This window comes from Prunus mume, linkage group LG1 (assembly GCF_029339155.1).
Source record: "Prunus mume cultivar Tortuosa linkage group LG1, ASM2933915v1, whole genome shotgun sequence".
Classification (NCBI taxonomy): Eukaryota; Viridiplantae; Streptophyta; class Magnoliopsida; order Rosales; family Rosaceae; genus Prunus; species Prunus mume.
In genome coordinates, this window is record NC_142698.1 from 13,277,836 (window position 1) to 13,290,854 (window position 13,019).

Genomic DNA, 13,019 nt, shown 5'->3' on the forward strand with positions numbered 1-13,019 from the left:
TACTTACCTACGCAAAAGCAAAGAAGGGTTGGGCTTAAATTTTTAAGTTGCCATTGTGCTTAGAATCAGTCACATCCCATAGGTTGACAAAGTGATAAACATCCAGGTCACAACGGTGTATGTTTATCATCTCTACATCCACGTGGCTCCATGTCACCTGCACACCTGGCCGAAAACCCCGAATCCTCAATCATCTAAGCCACCAGAGTCAAAAATATTCCCAACGCAAAACCTAAAGCTTAAAGCCATAAACCCTCACCAAGCAACTGTTTTCTCCTTCATATCCCCAAAACCCAAAAACCCTTATAGGGCGATGTCGTAAAACCCTACATACCAGTCCGAACCCGAACCGGAAACCGAAACGAAACCAAGCCGACCACCATGAGCTCCTTCACCAACACCACCAACTTCGACAACCTCATGCTCCAAACCCTCATGGGCAGGCTCCAAATCCGACCCCCAACGAACAACTCCTTCCTCTCGCAAACCCTCGAAGAACTTCTCTTCGACGCCGCCAATCTCTCTGGCGATGAAGACGATGACGACGAGAACAAGACCCAGCTCGCCAAAGAAGAATCCAAGCTCGAGAAGGACATCATCCGGGTCATTCTCAGCGGCAAGACCGATTCCCTCAAACCCAATTCGGGTCAGGCGGTGACGATTGGGGAGCATCACATTTGTGTCGGGTTTCATGAGGAAACGGGTTCGGATTATCGGGTCTGGGAGTGGCATGGGCATATCATGCTCTTCGATGAAGAAAATGGATACACTCCAGAGTATATATATGGGAATTACTTTGAGAGACTGATTGGCAAGGCTCGCACTGGCAGTAGTGGTGTTCGTGTTGAGGAGGAGGCTAAGGAGGAAGAGGAGGACAAAGAGCAGGTGGGAAATTTGGGGCTCAGGGAATTGATTGATGGTGGGGATTCGGTTCAGGGTCGGATTCTTCATCGGAATATCAATGCCGGTTCTTCAAGGTTTATATGAATTATCCCTTTTTTTTCCTTCCATATTTTCGTTTAATGTGCTTGTGTTTTATTGCTCTCGCATTTTTCACTGTTGAAGTGCTTTGGATTTGAAAGTTGTTGTGAGTTGCAGAAATGCTATATGCTATGTGATCTTGGAAACTTGTAGTTAGTGAATGCTCTACTTCAATTGCAATTTTGTGCTCATTAGCCTAAGATTTTATCCAACTTCTCAAATTGAGGTTTGGAGTAATCCTTCACTCAAATATCAGAGTAAAGAGCTTATGCGAACTGTTTTCGCGAAAGATGGCACATATGGAAGGACACATCTATTTTGTAGTTAGAAATAGTAGTAAGTTGGATTTCTGTTTGTTTTGAAGTTATCATAATTGTACTAACTTAAGTTGAAAGCTCAAAAGAAGATCATGTATTTCACTAGCACTGTAATGAACAGATATGCAGTAGGTTGAAGGAATTAGATTATAACCATTGGTGATTTTCTTGCTTAGATTATGAAAAAAGTTATCCTTTAGGATGTTCAAGATGTTGACATAAAAGCTTATGAAACTTCAAGTATCTGCCTGCTATTACCAGGTAGGCTGAGAAAAAGAAGTATTGGTCAAGTAATTTTTCGTATATATAGTCTGTTATCTTGAAATTGACAATATGAAGAACTAGGGACTAATTCTGCTACCACCCGCTCTTACCATCAATTGTTGCCATCTTCGGCAGGCATCACACAAGGACCTAGGGATTATTCTGCTTCTGCTTGCTCTCACCATCAATTTATTCTCATATTTGGTATTCTTAACAATATCCTTCCCAGCCACCCTAGATTGTTGACCCTTATGCTTGTTCAATCAATTTGTTTCGTGTTGATTTAATAACAAGGAGGTTTATAGTCCTCTTGGAATATATGTGTTCTCTGTCTAGATCTGGATCTTGTTTCAAATTGGTTGCTCCCTCAATATCTTTTTCTTCATCATGTTCTTATCCCCAGTGGATTCATGTGTCAATGTGAAGAAAAAGAAAATAATTGTAGCAGTTGAGTTGAATTCATCTTTAAGCATGTTGTGTATTCATCCTTCTGATGTCTCTTTCTCAAGCCTTCACCAAGCATTATATATTACTATGAAACCTTGCATGTGGTCTGTTTCCTTGTAATAATCTCTACACTTACTTGAATCATCATGTTCCACTTGTGTTTGTGGTAAGCTGTGGTTCAAAGCTCCAAACTGCCAGGAATTTGTTTAGGATTTTGGAATCATGTCATTACCTTCATGCAAACTATTTCTTGTCTTACTGTATTTAATCATTCACCGTCTATATGTACAAACCATGCCGACCTTGCCATTTGCTATGCTTTGCGTGTTTTCCATGATTATCTTTCCTCTTACAGGGTTTAGTGGAGATCAAAGATTTGGTTTGCATAAGAAGTATTAAAGAAGGAGCTGGCAATGATCTTCTCATTTCATTGTTTACTTGGGGTGGGAGATCAAGGCTATTTCAATTTAACATGGTATTTGTATGCAGTTTTCTGTTAGCTTTTGTTTGACTTTCCAATACGTTGGACAGTACAGAAGAGGAAGAAGATATGTTTTGTGAGACTTCATTATGTTAAAGTAGTTTTTGATTAGCTTATCAATGGACGAAAATGGTGCATCCATCTTTGATATTTCTTGGTTGTAAATTTGAGTTTTGCCTCAGCGGCTTGGCTTGTGGTTAAAGCTAAGGGTCCAATTTTGGGCCATTGGTGATCATTTTTAACGCAATGATTTGCAGACCCCTGTGTGTCAGTGTTAGGCCCTTGGCTCCGTTATGTGCCCCCAAAAAAAAAAAAAAAAAGACTCGGCCTCTACTAAAATCGTGGGGGAAAAAAAAAACCAGAACAAAACTTCTGCCCACTTTATTAAGATGTGGCTTCCATTTTATATGCCCATCAATTAAATCAAAGGTGTATTTTAATTAAGGCAATTAGAACATAAAATAAAATAAAATATTAAATAATTTTAATTGAATTGCTTTTTTCATACCACAATTGTACCACCTCTCTAATAGAGGTGGAGCCCACCAATACAATGGGGCCCACCTCTATCAATTGTATGAAAAATGTGGTAAACCTAGCATTTTCCTAAGTTGAATTGTTACAGAATACTACTCTTACAATATTTATATACCACATTCCTATACCATCTTATGTGGCAGTTGAGGTGGACAACCAAGTCAATTAAAATTATTTAATATTTTCTTTTCTTTTATGATTTATTCTAATATTTGTTTTTCTAATTGTCTTAATTAAAATACACATTATTGATTTAATTGATGTGACATATAATATGGACATGCCACATCATGTGGTATAAAAATATGAGATAAAAATGTAGGTAAGTATAGCATTACTCATTGTTACAAGATACTTTATAAACTCTTTAGTTTTTAAATGTTCATTTCTTCAATTTAAAATGATGAAAAATAATACTTTTGAAATAAAAAAAATGGGAGTTTCACTAAAACACCAAAAATGAGGAGCTGAAATTATAAAAAAACCAACACTCAAAACACTTTATAAGCACACCCAAAATTCATCATTACACACACTCAAAACCCATTTATAAACACACCCAAAAAATATACAATTGTTGACTTTGAGGTTGATTTTGGGTGTGTTTCTATGTTTAAATAGTGTTTGAGTTTTTTTATAAATACATGTCTAGGATTGGGTTTATTTATAAATTTGTATAAAAAATTAACACATTTCTCCCTTTGCTTCACGAGGATACGGTTAAAAGTATGTACAGTTCAATTAACCTTTTCTTCTTCTTCTTATAAAAACAATAATTTAATTTATAATTTAATTTATGAAATAGAGGGATTCAAACTTTGATGTAAAGCGTAGGCTCCTTGTCGTTACCAACTGACTTAACTCACGTTTAGGATGGTAATATGGCGAATCGGGGATGGGTATGCCATGTTCCCCATCCCTGCCTCCATATGGGTAATATTCAAATTGGGGATTCCCCATCCCCTCCTTCGTTGGGGTACAAATTCCAAAGCCTCGCCCCATTACAAAATACCAATGAAAAAATAATTTATGAATGAGGAAAAAAAGAAGTTAGAAACTAAACATACAATACAAAAGTTTTGTTTTATACTTAATTCAATATATGTAGAAGGAATATAAAATATGGGGATTAGAATACCATATCCCAAACACCATATTCAAAAATTTCCCTAAATCATCCCCATATCCAATTTATATCCTTTATACTCTCATTAAGGTTGAAGTCTTGCAAAGACTGTAACCATGGTGGGGAAAATTGTCATCCCTACTCACATCTACCACATTTTTTAAAATTTAACCCAATTATAATTTTGAAAAATAATAGTTTCAGATTTAAAAAAAATAAATTCATAAAACAACAAAGAAAATATTAATTGGCATTTTGTTACCAAAATGGGTCCAGTCATCCTTCAGCAGTCCCCGTCCGTACTATATCTATTTGTTAATTGTTGCGAAAGAAAATCTAAAATCCTACGGTAGGGAGAGTAGCCAAGTCAATTTCTCTTCAAGCAATCGTACGGTCCATATTTGAGACGGAAGCCAAATCAACTTCGTAATCTGTATAAGACTACGACTGACTCAAAAGCATCCGCCATCCCACATTCCAAATCAATCCAACGGAGATAAAAACACCCACGTCACCAATCCTCGTGAAATCCCAAAACCCAATCAGAACCAACCTCACCACACTATATAAACACTCGCGCACTCTCCTCTCCATCCACCAAAATCCCTGAATTCACTCTGTGTGTAGAAGACCGTTCTCCTTCTCATTCGTCAGTTCGTTCGTATCGGATCAGAAGCAACAAAAAATCGGCGAAATGGCGCCAACTAAGGCCGAGAAAAAACCAGTCGCAGAGAAAGCCCCGGCGGAGAAGCAGCCGAAGGCCGAGAAGAAGATCCCCAAGGAAGGCGGCGTCGAGAAGAAGAAGAAGAAGGTGAAGAAGAGCACCGAGACGTACAAGATCTACATCTTCAAGGTCCTGAAGCAAGTGCACCCCGATATCGGGATCTCCAGCAAGGCCATGGGGATCATGAACAGCTTCATCAACGACATATTCGAGAAGCTCGCGCAGGAGGCCTCACGATTGGCTCGCTACAACAAGAAGCCCACCATTACGTCGCGGGAGATCCAGACCGCGGTCAGGCTGGTCCTGCCCGGTGAGCTAGCCAAACACGCCGTTTCCGAGGGCACCAAGGCCGTCACCAAGTTTACCAGTTGTTAAATTTTTATTTTTTTTCTCTCTTAAGATAATTTTTTGTGATTTTTTTTGTTATTATAAATATTTTGTTGATCCAGGTTTCTGGATATGGTGTTAGGGCAAATTGGATATATTAATGAAATTGGATCCTTCAATTTAATAAGATGTGCGGAGAGGTTTTATATGGTGCATGTTTTATTTTGTGGGATTGGTTTCATCTGAATCTGGTATGAATTTTGGTAATTTTGTTAAGATCAATGAAAATAAGGAGGAAGAGGAGGGTAAAGAAATAAGTTGAATTGCTGCAAATCAACCTTTGAGTTGCTTACATTTTATTTTTTATTTTATTTTATTTTATTTTTTAACCTAAGTGATTCGTTGATGAAAATAGTTGAATAAAATCTTTGAACAAGTCATCTTAAATGAGATCGGAAGAGGACTCGAACCATGAACATGTAACCATTAATGAAAGAGCATAAGGAACAAACAATATCAAAAGTTGAATAAAATTTTGAGTTTAATGAATTAAAAATGATTTGGTAGCAATAGTTGCGTCTTTTCAATAGCTTTCAAGGTTTTTTTTGCCCCTCCTTTTCTTTTCTTTTTGAGAAAAAATAAAAATTAGAAAAAAGGCCAATCTTTTGTTAAAATAAAAACGCTAGAAGGAGGGCTCGAACCTCCGACCTTGTGGTTAACAGCCACACGCTCTAGCCAACTGAGCTATTCCAGCTTTTGATTATTTTTCTATGATATTTCATTTATAAACGCTTATCCGTAAGCATTCAAATGCTGCACCAAATTTTTCATCAAGGATTTCAAGTTCAGTCACAATTCTGGCCCGAGTTTAACCGCCCTGGTAAACAGGACTGTTTTGTGTTTTTACAATACAACAAATTGTCATCCACCTTGATTTAGAATCTTTATTGAAACACCCAAGCATCATGAAGCAGATGCTCTCCAAATAGTAAGAACAAAGTGCAAACACACACAAGCGAATTATGTCCAATTGCAGCATTGCAACAAGTGAAATCTAGAAGGGGGCTAATTTCATTTCATCAGAAACATGGATGTTCTACAATTGGAAACACAGAGTACAATGGACTGAAATCCTAGGGTGATAATGACACATATGAACCATCCTACTAACCAAGTACACACATGAAGATTTCCATACAGAGATACATTAATTTACTACCCAGAGACACTACTAGCTAGACAATTTAAGCCTTCTTGGGGGACTTGGTGGCGGTGCCCTTGGCCGGAGACTTGGGCTCCTTCTTCGCAACCCTCTCTGGCTTCTTCGGCAGAAGCACAGGGTTGATGTTGGGAAGCACACCTCCATGGGCAATTGTCACACCAGCAAGGAGCTTTCCGAGTTCTTCATCGTTCCTCACGGCCAATAGCACATGCCTCGGAATAATGCGGTTCTTCTTGTTGTCTCTTGCAGCATTTCCAGCCAGTTCCAAAACCTAACCAAATCACTCCCATCACGGTTAACACTAACTCATAGCAACTCATAGATCATGGTTTATGCCATATACACCATATGCTTGAACCCCATTTGGCCACTGAGAACAATGTAGGCAAATTACAACAAAATAAAACAGAACCCATAGAACAAATAAACTCACTTGTTATCAAATATTGAATCTTTGATTTTGAAATTGAGGGAATCAATTGAAACCCGTGATCAAAGTATCAACTATCAAACTCAGAACCCAATTAAGTAGCTGACCTATATCACAAAAATTACGACCTCAAGAGCCTGTTTGCATGCGAAATTGAAAAGCCTAACTGAGATGTTTCAGTAAAGGTAAGCTAAGCTGACTCTTGGTTTGCTCTACAATTAGAAAAGCCACGATTTTCCATTTCCATTTCCATCAGTATCTTACCCACCAAACAGATCCCAACTGAAAATCAAAATCAGAAACCCTAAGAGCCTTAAGCAACATATCAGCTCAATCAGAGAGAGACAGAGACAGAGACAGAGGAAACTAAGGTTACCTCAGCAGCAAGGTACTCGAGCACAGCAGCCAGGTAAACAGGAGCTCCGGTTCCGATTCGCTTAGAGTATCGGCCATTTTTTAAATACCGGCCAATACGTCCAACCGGGAACTGCAGACCGGCTTTCACGGACCGAGACACCGGTTTTTTTTTGGGACCGCCTGCCCTCCTTCCTCCGGCGCCTTTCTTGAACTTTACCCCGGTGTCCATCACTCTGCCTCGGAACTTCTGAATTGAATTTCCCGAGAAACAAACAGAAACAATAAAAATGTAAAAGTCAAATTTTGGGAAATGGTGCTCGAGTAGAAAAGAGATATATACAGGCTAACTAAGGTTAGAAGACCAAGAATGGTTTGGAATCCGGGGACGGTGGCCGTTGGATTGGCTCCGATCGACGGTTGTGGGAATCTGAGTTGGCAATCCGACAGTGTGGAGTGGACCAAAGGGGTGTTAGTTGAACAGTAGAGTGCAATAGTGACAACAACCCAGGTGGAGGTCCCATGGGGGTTGTTCTTTCTCTTATTAGATAAGTTCCAATTTGGGCTACCGCTCGTGGCCATGAGTATTTATTGATAGGGTATACTAGTGATTTGTACTCTGAACTTGTATTTAACTTTCGATTGACCTTATATTCTATTTTTTTTTTAGAAAATTAAAGATATGAAGTTCTTTTTTCACCAATTTTGCTCTTGTCGTCTAAATCCGCAACATTTTAACCAATTTGCTGTTAAATAAGAAAGCAAAATGGTCATTTTAGACATTAAAAATAAATTTAAAAAATGAAAAATAAAGTAAAACCCAAAAAATTCAAAAAATACTCTATCTCTCTCTCTCTCTGTAGAAAAATATATTTGGCTTGAATGAATATTTCATTAATAACATAGAGATATGTACACGAGTTTTCCTTGTACAATAAGGAATCCTACAATCTAGGAATTCCATCTAAGGGAAGGATTGGATAATGAATCAATTACAAATTCTTTCCGATCTAAAATACATTTACTTTCTAACACTCCCCCTCAAGTTGGAGAGTGAATGTCAAGAACGCCCAACTTGCGTAACATAGTTGAAAACTTCTCCTTGCCCAAAGGTTTCGCAAATGTATCAACTAGTTGTTGCGAAGAATTCACATGCCATGTAGAAATAGTACCATCAAGTATTTTGTCATGAATAAAATGACAATCCATCTCAATATGTCGTGTTCTCTCATGGAAGACTGGATTTGCTGCTATATGTAATGCCGCTTGATTATCACAATACATACAAGATGCTCCTGAAGATGGCAAGTGCAAATCTTGCAACAGAAAACGTAACCAAGTAACCTCACAACAGTGCTTGCCATGGCCTATATTCTGCAGAGGACAATGAAACCGTCCTTTGTCTCTTTGTTCGCCGGGAAATCAATGAATTACCCAAGAATACACAATATCCAGTAGTTGAAAGGCGGGTTATGGGACAACTAGCCCAATCCGAATCACAATAAGTAATTAAATCTAACTTGTTATCGATGAAAAGGCAAACCTTGACTGGAGTAGACTTGGATATCGAACAACCCAAGAGCACATCCATGTGAGGTAATCGTGGCTGGTGCATGAAACGGCTTAGGACATGTACCGAATAGGTGATGTCTGGTCGGGTAATAGTTAGATAAAGCAGTTGTCCCACCAATCGTCTGTATTTTTCGGGATCTTTGAGTAGTTCACCTTTGTCAGAAAGCTTAGCTTCCTCCATTGGAAAGTCAATTGGTCGAGCACCTAAGAACCCATAATCTTTGAGTATCTCAAGTGCATATTTTCTTTGTGAAACATAAATGCCTTTCTTGGATCTGGAGACTTCAATACCCAAAAAATATTTCAAATCGCCTAAGTTTTTGATACGGAAATGGGTGTGTAGAAAACTTTTGAGAGAATTAATGGCATCAATATCATTTCTTGTAATCAGAATATCATCAACATAAATTAATAATGCTGTAAAAGACTTGCCATCTTTGCGGGTGAAGAGAGAATAATCGGCCTTTGACTGGATAAAACCAGCAGACAAGGATGGCTTCAGTAAACTTGGCAAACCACTGTCGAGAAGTCTGTTTGAGTCCATAAAGAGATTTGTGGAGGCGACACACAAGATTCTCCCCCTGTCGCCGAAGACCAGGAGGAGGAGACATATAGATTTCCTCATGTAAATCACCATGGAGAAAGGCATTATAAACATAAAGTTGATGGATAACCCAATGCTTGATGGCGGCGACAGCCAAAAGACAACAAACTGTGATCATCTTGGCAGTGGGAGAAAAAGTTTCATGATAATCCAGGCCTTCTGTTTGAGTAAAACCTTTGGCAACAAGACGAGCTTTGTAGCACTCGATAGAACCATCATCACGGTGTTTGAACTTGTACACCTACTTGCAGTCAATGGGAAATTTTCCAAGAGGCAAACGAGTAAGGGTCCAAGTGTGATTGTCAGCAAGAGCAGCAAGTTCAGAGTCCATAGCCTCACGCCAAAGGATTGCTTTGTTGGCCTCTGCGAAAGAGAAGGTTCTACACTTCGACTGATGGAGTTAACAAAATAAAGATGTTTGTGCGGGAAAACGAGTACAGTGATGGACCGGTTGGCGAAGACGAGGAATGATGTGGGGCAGAATCACTGCGAGCAAACGAAGTCCTTGAGGCGTGTGGAGGGTTGCTTGGGACGAGATGAGATACGGGTGGGCTGAGTGTGTCGGTGATGCACCGGTAGGGGTACATCGCGGAAGTGATGCCTAGGTGCTAGCGGAAGGAGGGAGGTCCGTGGGAAGAGGAAGATCAAGAGCGGGTTGATGGAGGAGGTCAGGCAGGCGGGTGGCGGACGGAGAAGAAGGGAAAGGTCGTAGTATAAAGGAATGGGTCCGGGCCAGTGAAGGGCAATACGGGAGGGAGGGTCCGGTGGTATGTGGTGGTGTGGGTGTGTCGGGGCTGGAGAAAGTGAATTTGTTTTCCAAAAAGAGAACGTCGCGGCTAGTGAAAATTTTATGGGTTTCAAGGTCATAGAGTTGTAAGCTTTCTGACCAATGGGATAGCCAATAAAAACGGATTTGTGGGCTCGAGGAGAGAATTTGGAGCTGGGGTGAACAGATATGGCATAGGCAAGGCAACCAAAAACTTTCATATGGTGGTAAGAGGGTGCTTTGTGGTAGAGAATGTCAAAAGGGTTTTGTTGTTAAAGAGAGATGTAGGGAAGCGATTGAATGAGGTAAGCGGCAGTAAGAACACATTCCCCCTAAAATTTGATGGGCAAATTAGATTGAAAACGAAGGGCTCGTGCAGTTTCAAGGAGATGGCGGTGTTTGCGTTCTACAACTCCATTTTGTTGGGGTGTGTAAATGCAAGAGTGTTGATAAATTATCCCATGGTCAGAAAAGAAATTGCGCATGGAGAAAAATTCTCCCCCATTGTCAACACGGATTTGTTGAACTTTGAGATGAAATTGTGTGTCAACATAGGCAAAAAAGGTTTTAAGGAGGGCTTGTGTTTCATGTTTATGTTCCATAAAAAAAATCCAAGTAAAACGAGAAAAATCATCAACTATGGATAAAAAATAGTAAGCCCCAGTAAGAGAGGGATGTCTATTAGGACCCCAAATGTCACAATGTAAAAGAGAAAAAGGTCTAGAAGTTGAAATAGAGCTAAGTCCGAAAGGTTGGCGGGTTTGTTTCTCCAACGGACAAATATCACAAACATGACGAGAATCAAAGGAGCAATTTAAAGAGGTACTAACTAAGAATTGTAAACGGGCTGGGGAAAGGTGTCCTAGCCGGCGGTGCCAAAGGTCAATGGAGGTGGTGATAAGGTGATAGGAAGATGGACGGTCATTGGAGTGGTGGAGGCGAACGCCACTAGGTAGTAAAGATCTCCTTGTCGCTTACCCACACCAATCGTCGTCTTCGAAACCAAGTCATACAAAATAACCCAAGAAGGAAAAAAAATTACAGAACAACGTAACCCATCTGTAATTTTACCAATGGATAAAAGATTAATGTTGAAACTAGGCACACATAAAACATCTTTCAATTTTGTATGGGAATTTAATGAAATTGTTCATGTCAAAGTGATCGGAGCCTTGTCTCTACTAGGCAAGGAAACGTGAGGTGAATGAGTGGTGGAAGTGCTGTTCGTCAATAAATGAGAAGAACATGTGATGTGATCTGTCGCACCACTGTCAATGATCCATGGACCATGAGAGGAAGCGATGGGTGACAAACCTTGAGAAAAAGAACTGGCAGAAGCTGTATGTGCTCGCGGGTTGGAAGGAGAGGAACTGGATGTCTCGACCATCACGAACATGATTTGTTGATATTGGCTGTCGGATAAGTAGGGCATCGCGGACTGAATATCTTGGAGAGTTGGGGCATGAGCGGTGACTTGGTGGGCAGCAAAGGAGGCATGGGAACGGTGGCTGCCGCCGGTGTTGTTGGTGTTGTGCCAAGCTACCGTTGTTATTGTGGTTGCGATGTGGATTGGGCTTCTGGCCATAGTGGGGGTGATCGGGTGGGTACCCATGAAGTTGGTAACAGGTATCTCAGGTATGGTGATAATAGTTGCAATAGGTGCAGTGGAGTGGAGGTCGATCTCCTCATGGACGGGAGCGAGAATCATGACGAACGGCCATGGCTGCATCCTCGGGAATCGAGTACGTGTGGAGCCAAGTTCCCACTGTTTCTCTTCCTGTGAAATGCAAGGAATATGCTTGTCGAGCCAACGGGAGAGGTTTCATCAACAAAATCGGGCCACGGATGGCACTTTGTAGGATTCAGGTAATCCCATGAGAAGCGCATAAGTCTATTGGTTTCGTTCTGTGCGCTGCATGTGCAAGATGTGGCCTCACTGAAGGATGCCAACTCGTCCCAAAACCCCTTTAATTTGGTGTAATATGCAGCAATAGAAAGCTGTCCTTGAGTGAGAGAAGCAATCTCACGGTTGATTTGGAAGAGACGAGGGACATTGTTTTGAGAAAAACGCTCGCGAAGGTCATCCCAAATTTCGTGAGCGGTGGATAAGTAAATGATGCTGTCAGCAACATCTTGTTCCAAAGAAGTCAAAAGCCACGACACCACCATGTCGTTGCTTCGCTGCCATGCCACAGAATCGAGAGGGTGCTTATCTGCCTTTGGTTCCATCTATGAACCCAATTTTATTTTTAGCACTAAGAGAGATCTTCATCGAGTGAGACCAAGTGTTGTAGTTGTCGCCATTGAGTTTCTTTGAAACAATAACCAACCCGGGGTGGTCTGAGTGGTTGAGAAAAGAGGGTCAGCAGCTTCATTGCCGCCCTTTGGGAGGAGCCGTCGTCACCCATGTATGATAGACGAGAGAAGGAAAAAAAAGCTAGGTTTTTGAAACCTGCTCTGATACCATGTAGAAAAATATATTTGGCTTGAATGAATATTTCATTAATAACATAGAGACATATATACGAGTTTTCCTTGTATAATAAGGAATCCTACAATCTAGGAATTCCATCTAAAGGAAGGATTGGATAATGAATCAATTACAAATTCTTTCCTATCTAAAATACATTTACTTTCTAACACACTCTCTCTCTCTTTGCAGGTGTAGATGAAGAAAACCCAAGAAGGAGGGGGTAAAAAAACAAAAGGGAGGAGGTGAGGGCAGGGGTTTGTGGGGTGGGCGATTGGTTTAGGAGTGGAGGGCGGTGGTCATGGGGGAATGGGAGGAGAAGAAAAACCAAGAGGAGAGGGGAGGGGCTGGGTTTGGGGATGAAAATACATAAGGGAGGTGGGGAAGGGTCTGGGGG

At 40.5% G+C, this 13,019-nt stretch overlaps 3 protein-coding genes and 1 non-coding gene across 4 annotated transcripts; 2 read left to right on the forward strand and 2 right to left on the reverse strand.

Moving 5' to 3' along the window:
• Positions 1 to 222: 222 nt before the first annotated feature.
• Positions 223 to 2,640, forward strand: LOC103339895 (uncharacterized). Its single transcript, XM_008243248.2, has 2 exons — positions 223 to 977; positions 2,365 to 2,640. Exons 1-2 carry the CDS (start codon positions 382 to 384, stop codon positions 2,369 to 2,371), a joined length of 603 nt encoding a protein of 200 aa, XP_008241470.2. The 5' UTR covers positions 223 to 381; the 3' UTR covers positions 2,372 to 2,640.
• A 2,109-nt stretch (positions 2,641 to 4,749) lies between these two features.
• Positions 4,750 to 5,412, forward strand: LOC103339885 (histone H2B.3-like). The gene has a single exon (XM_008243239.3). It carries the CDS (start codon positions 4,848 to 4,850, stop codon positions 5,250 to 5,252), a length of 405 nt encoding a protein of 134 aa, XP_008241461.1. The 5' UTR covers positions 4,750 to 4,847; the 3' UTR covers positions 5,253 to 5,412.
• Positions 5,413 to 5,884: 472 nt separating this feature from the next.
• On the reverse strand, positions 5,885 to 5,958 carry TRNAN-GUU (transfer RNA asparagine (anticodon GUU)). Its single transcript has one exon. It is a non-coding gene; the product is annotated as a tRNA-Asn (tRNA).
• A 294-nt stretch (positions 5,959 to 6,252) lies between these two features.
• Positions 6,253 to 7,707, reverse strand: LOC103339877 (histone H2A-like). The gene is made up of 2 exons (XM_008243230.2): positions 7,233 to 7,707; positions 6,253 to 6,697 (listed from the first exon to the last, which is right to left on the reverse strand). Exons 1-2 carry the CDS (start codon positions 7,440 to 7,442, stop codon positions 6,449 to 6,451), a joined length of 459 nt encoding a protein of 152 aa, XP_008241452.1. The 5' UTR covers positions 7,443 to 7,707; the 3' UTR covers positions 6,253 to 6,448.
• Positions 7,708 to 13,019: the final 5,312 nt, after the last annotated feature.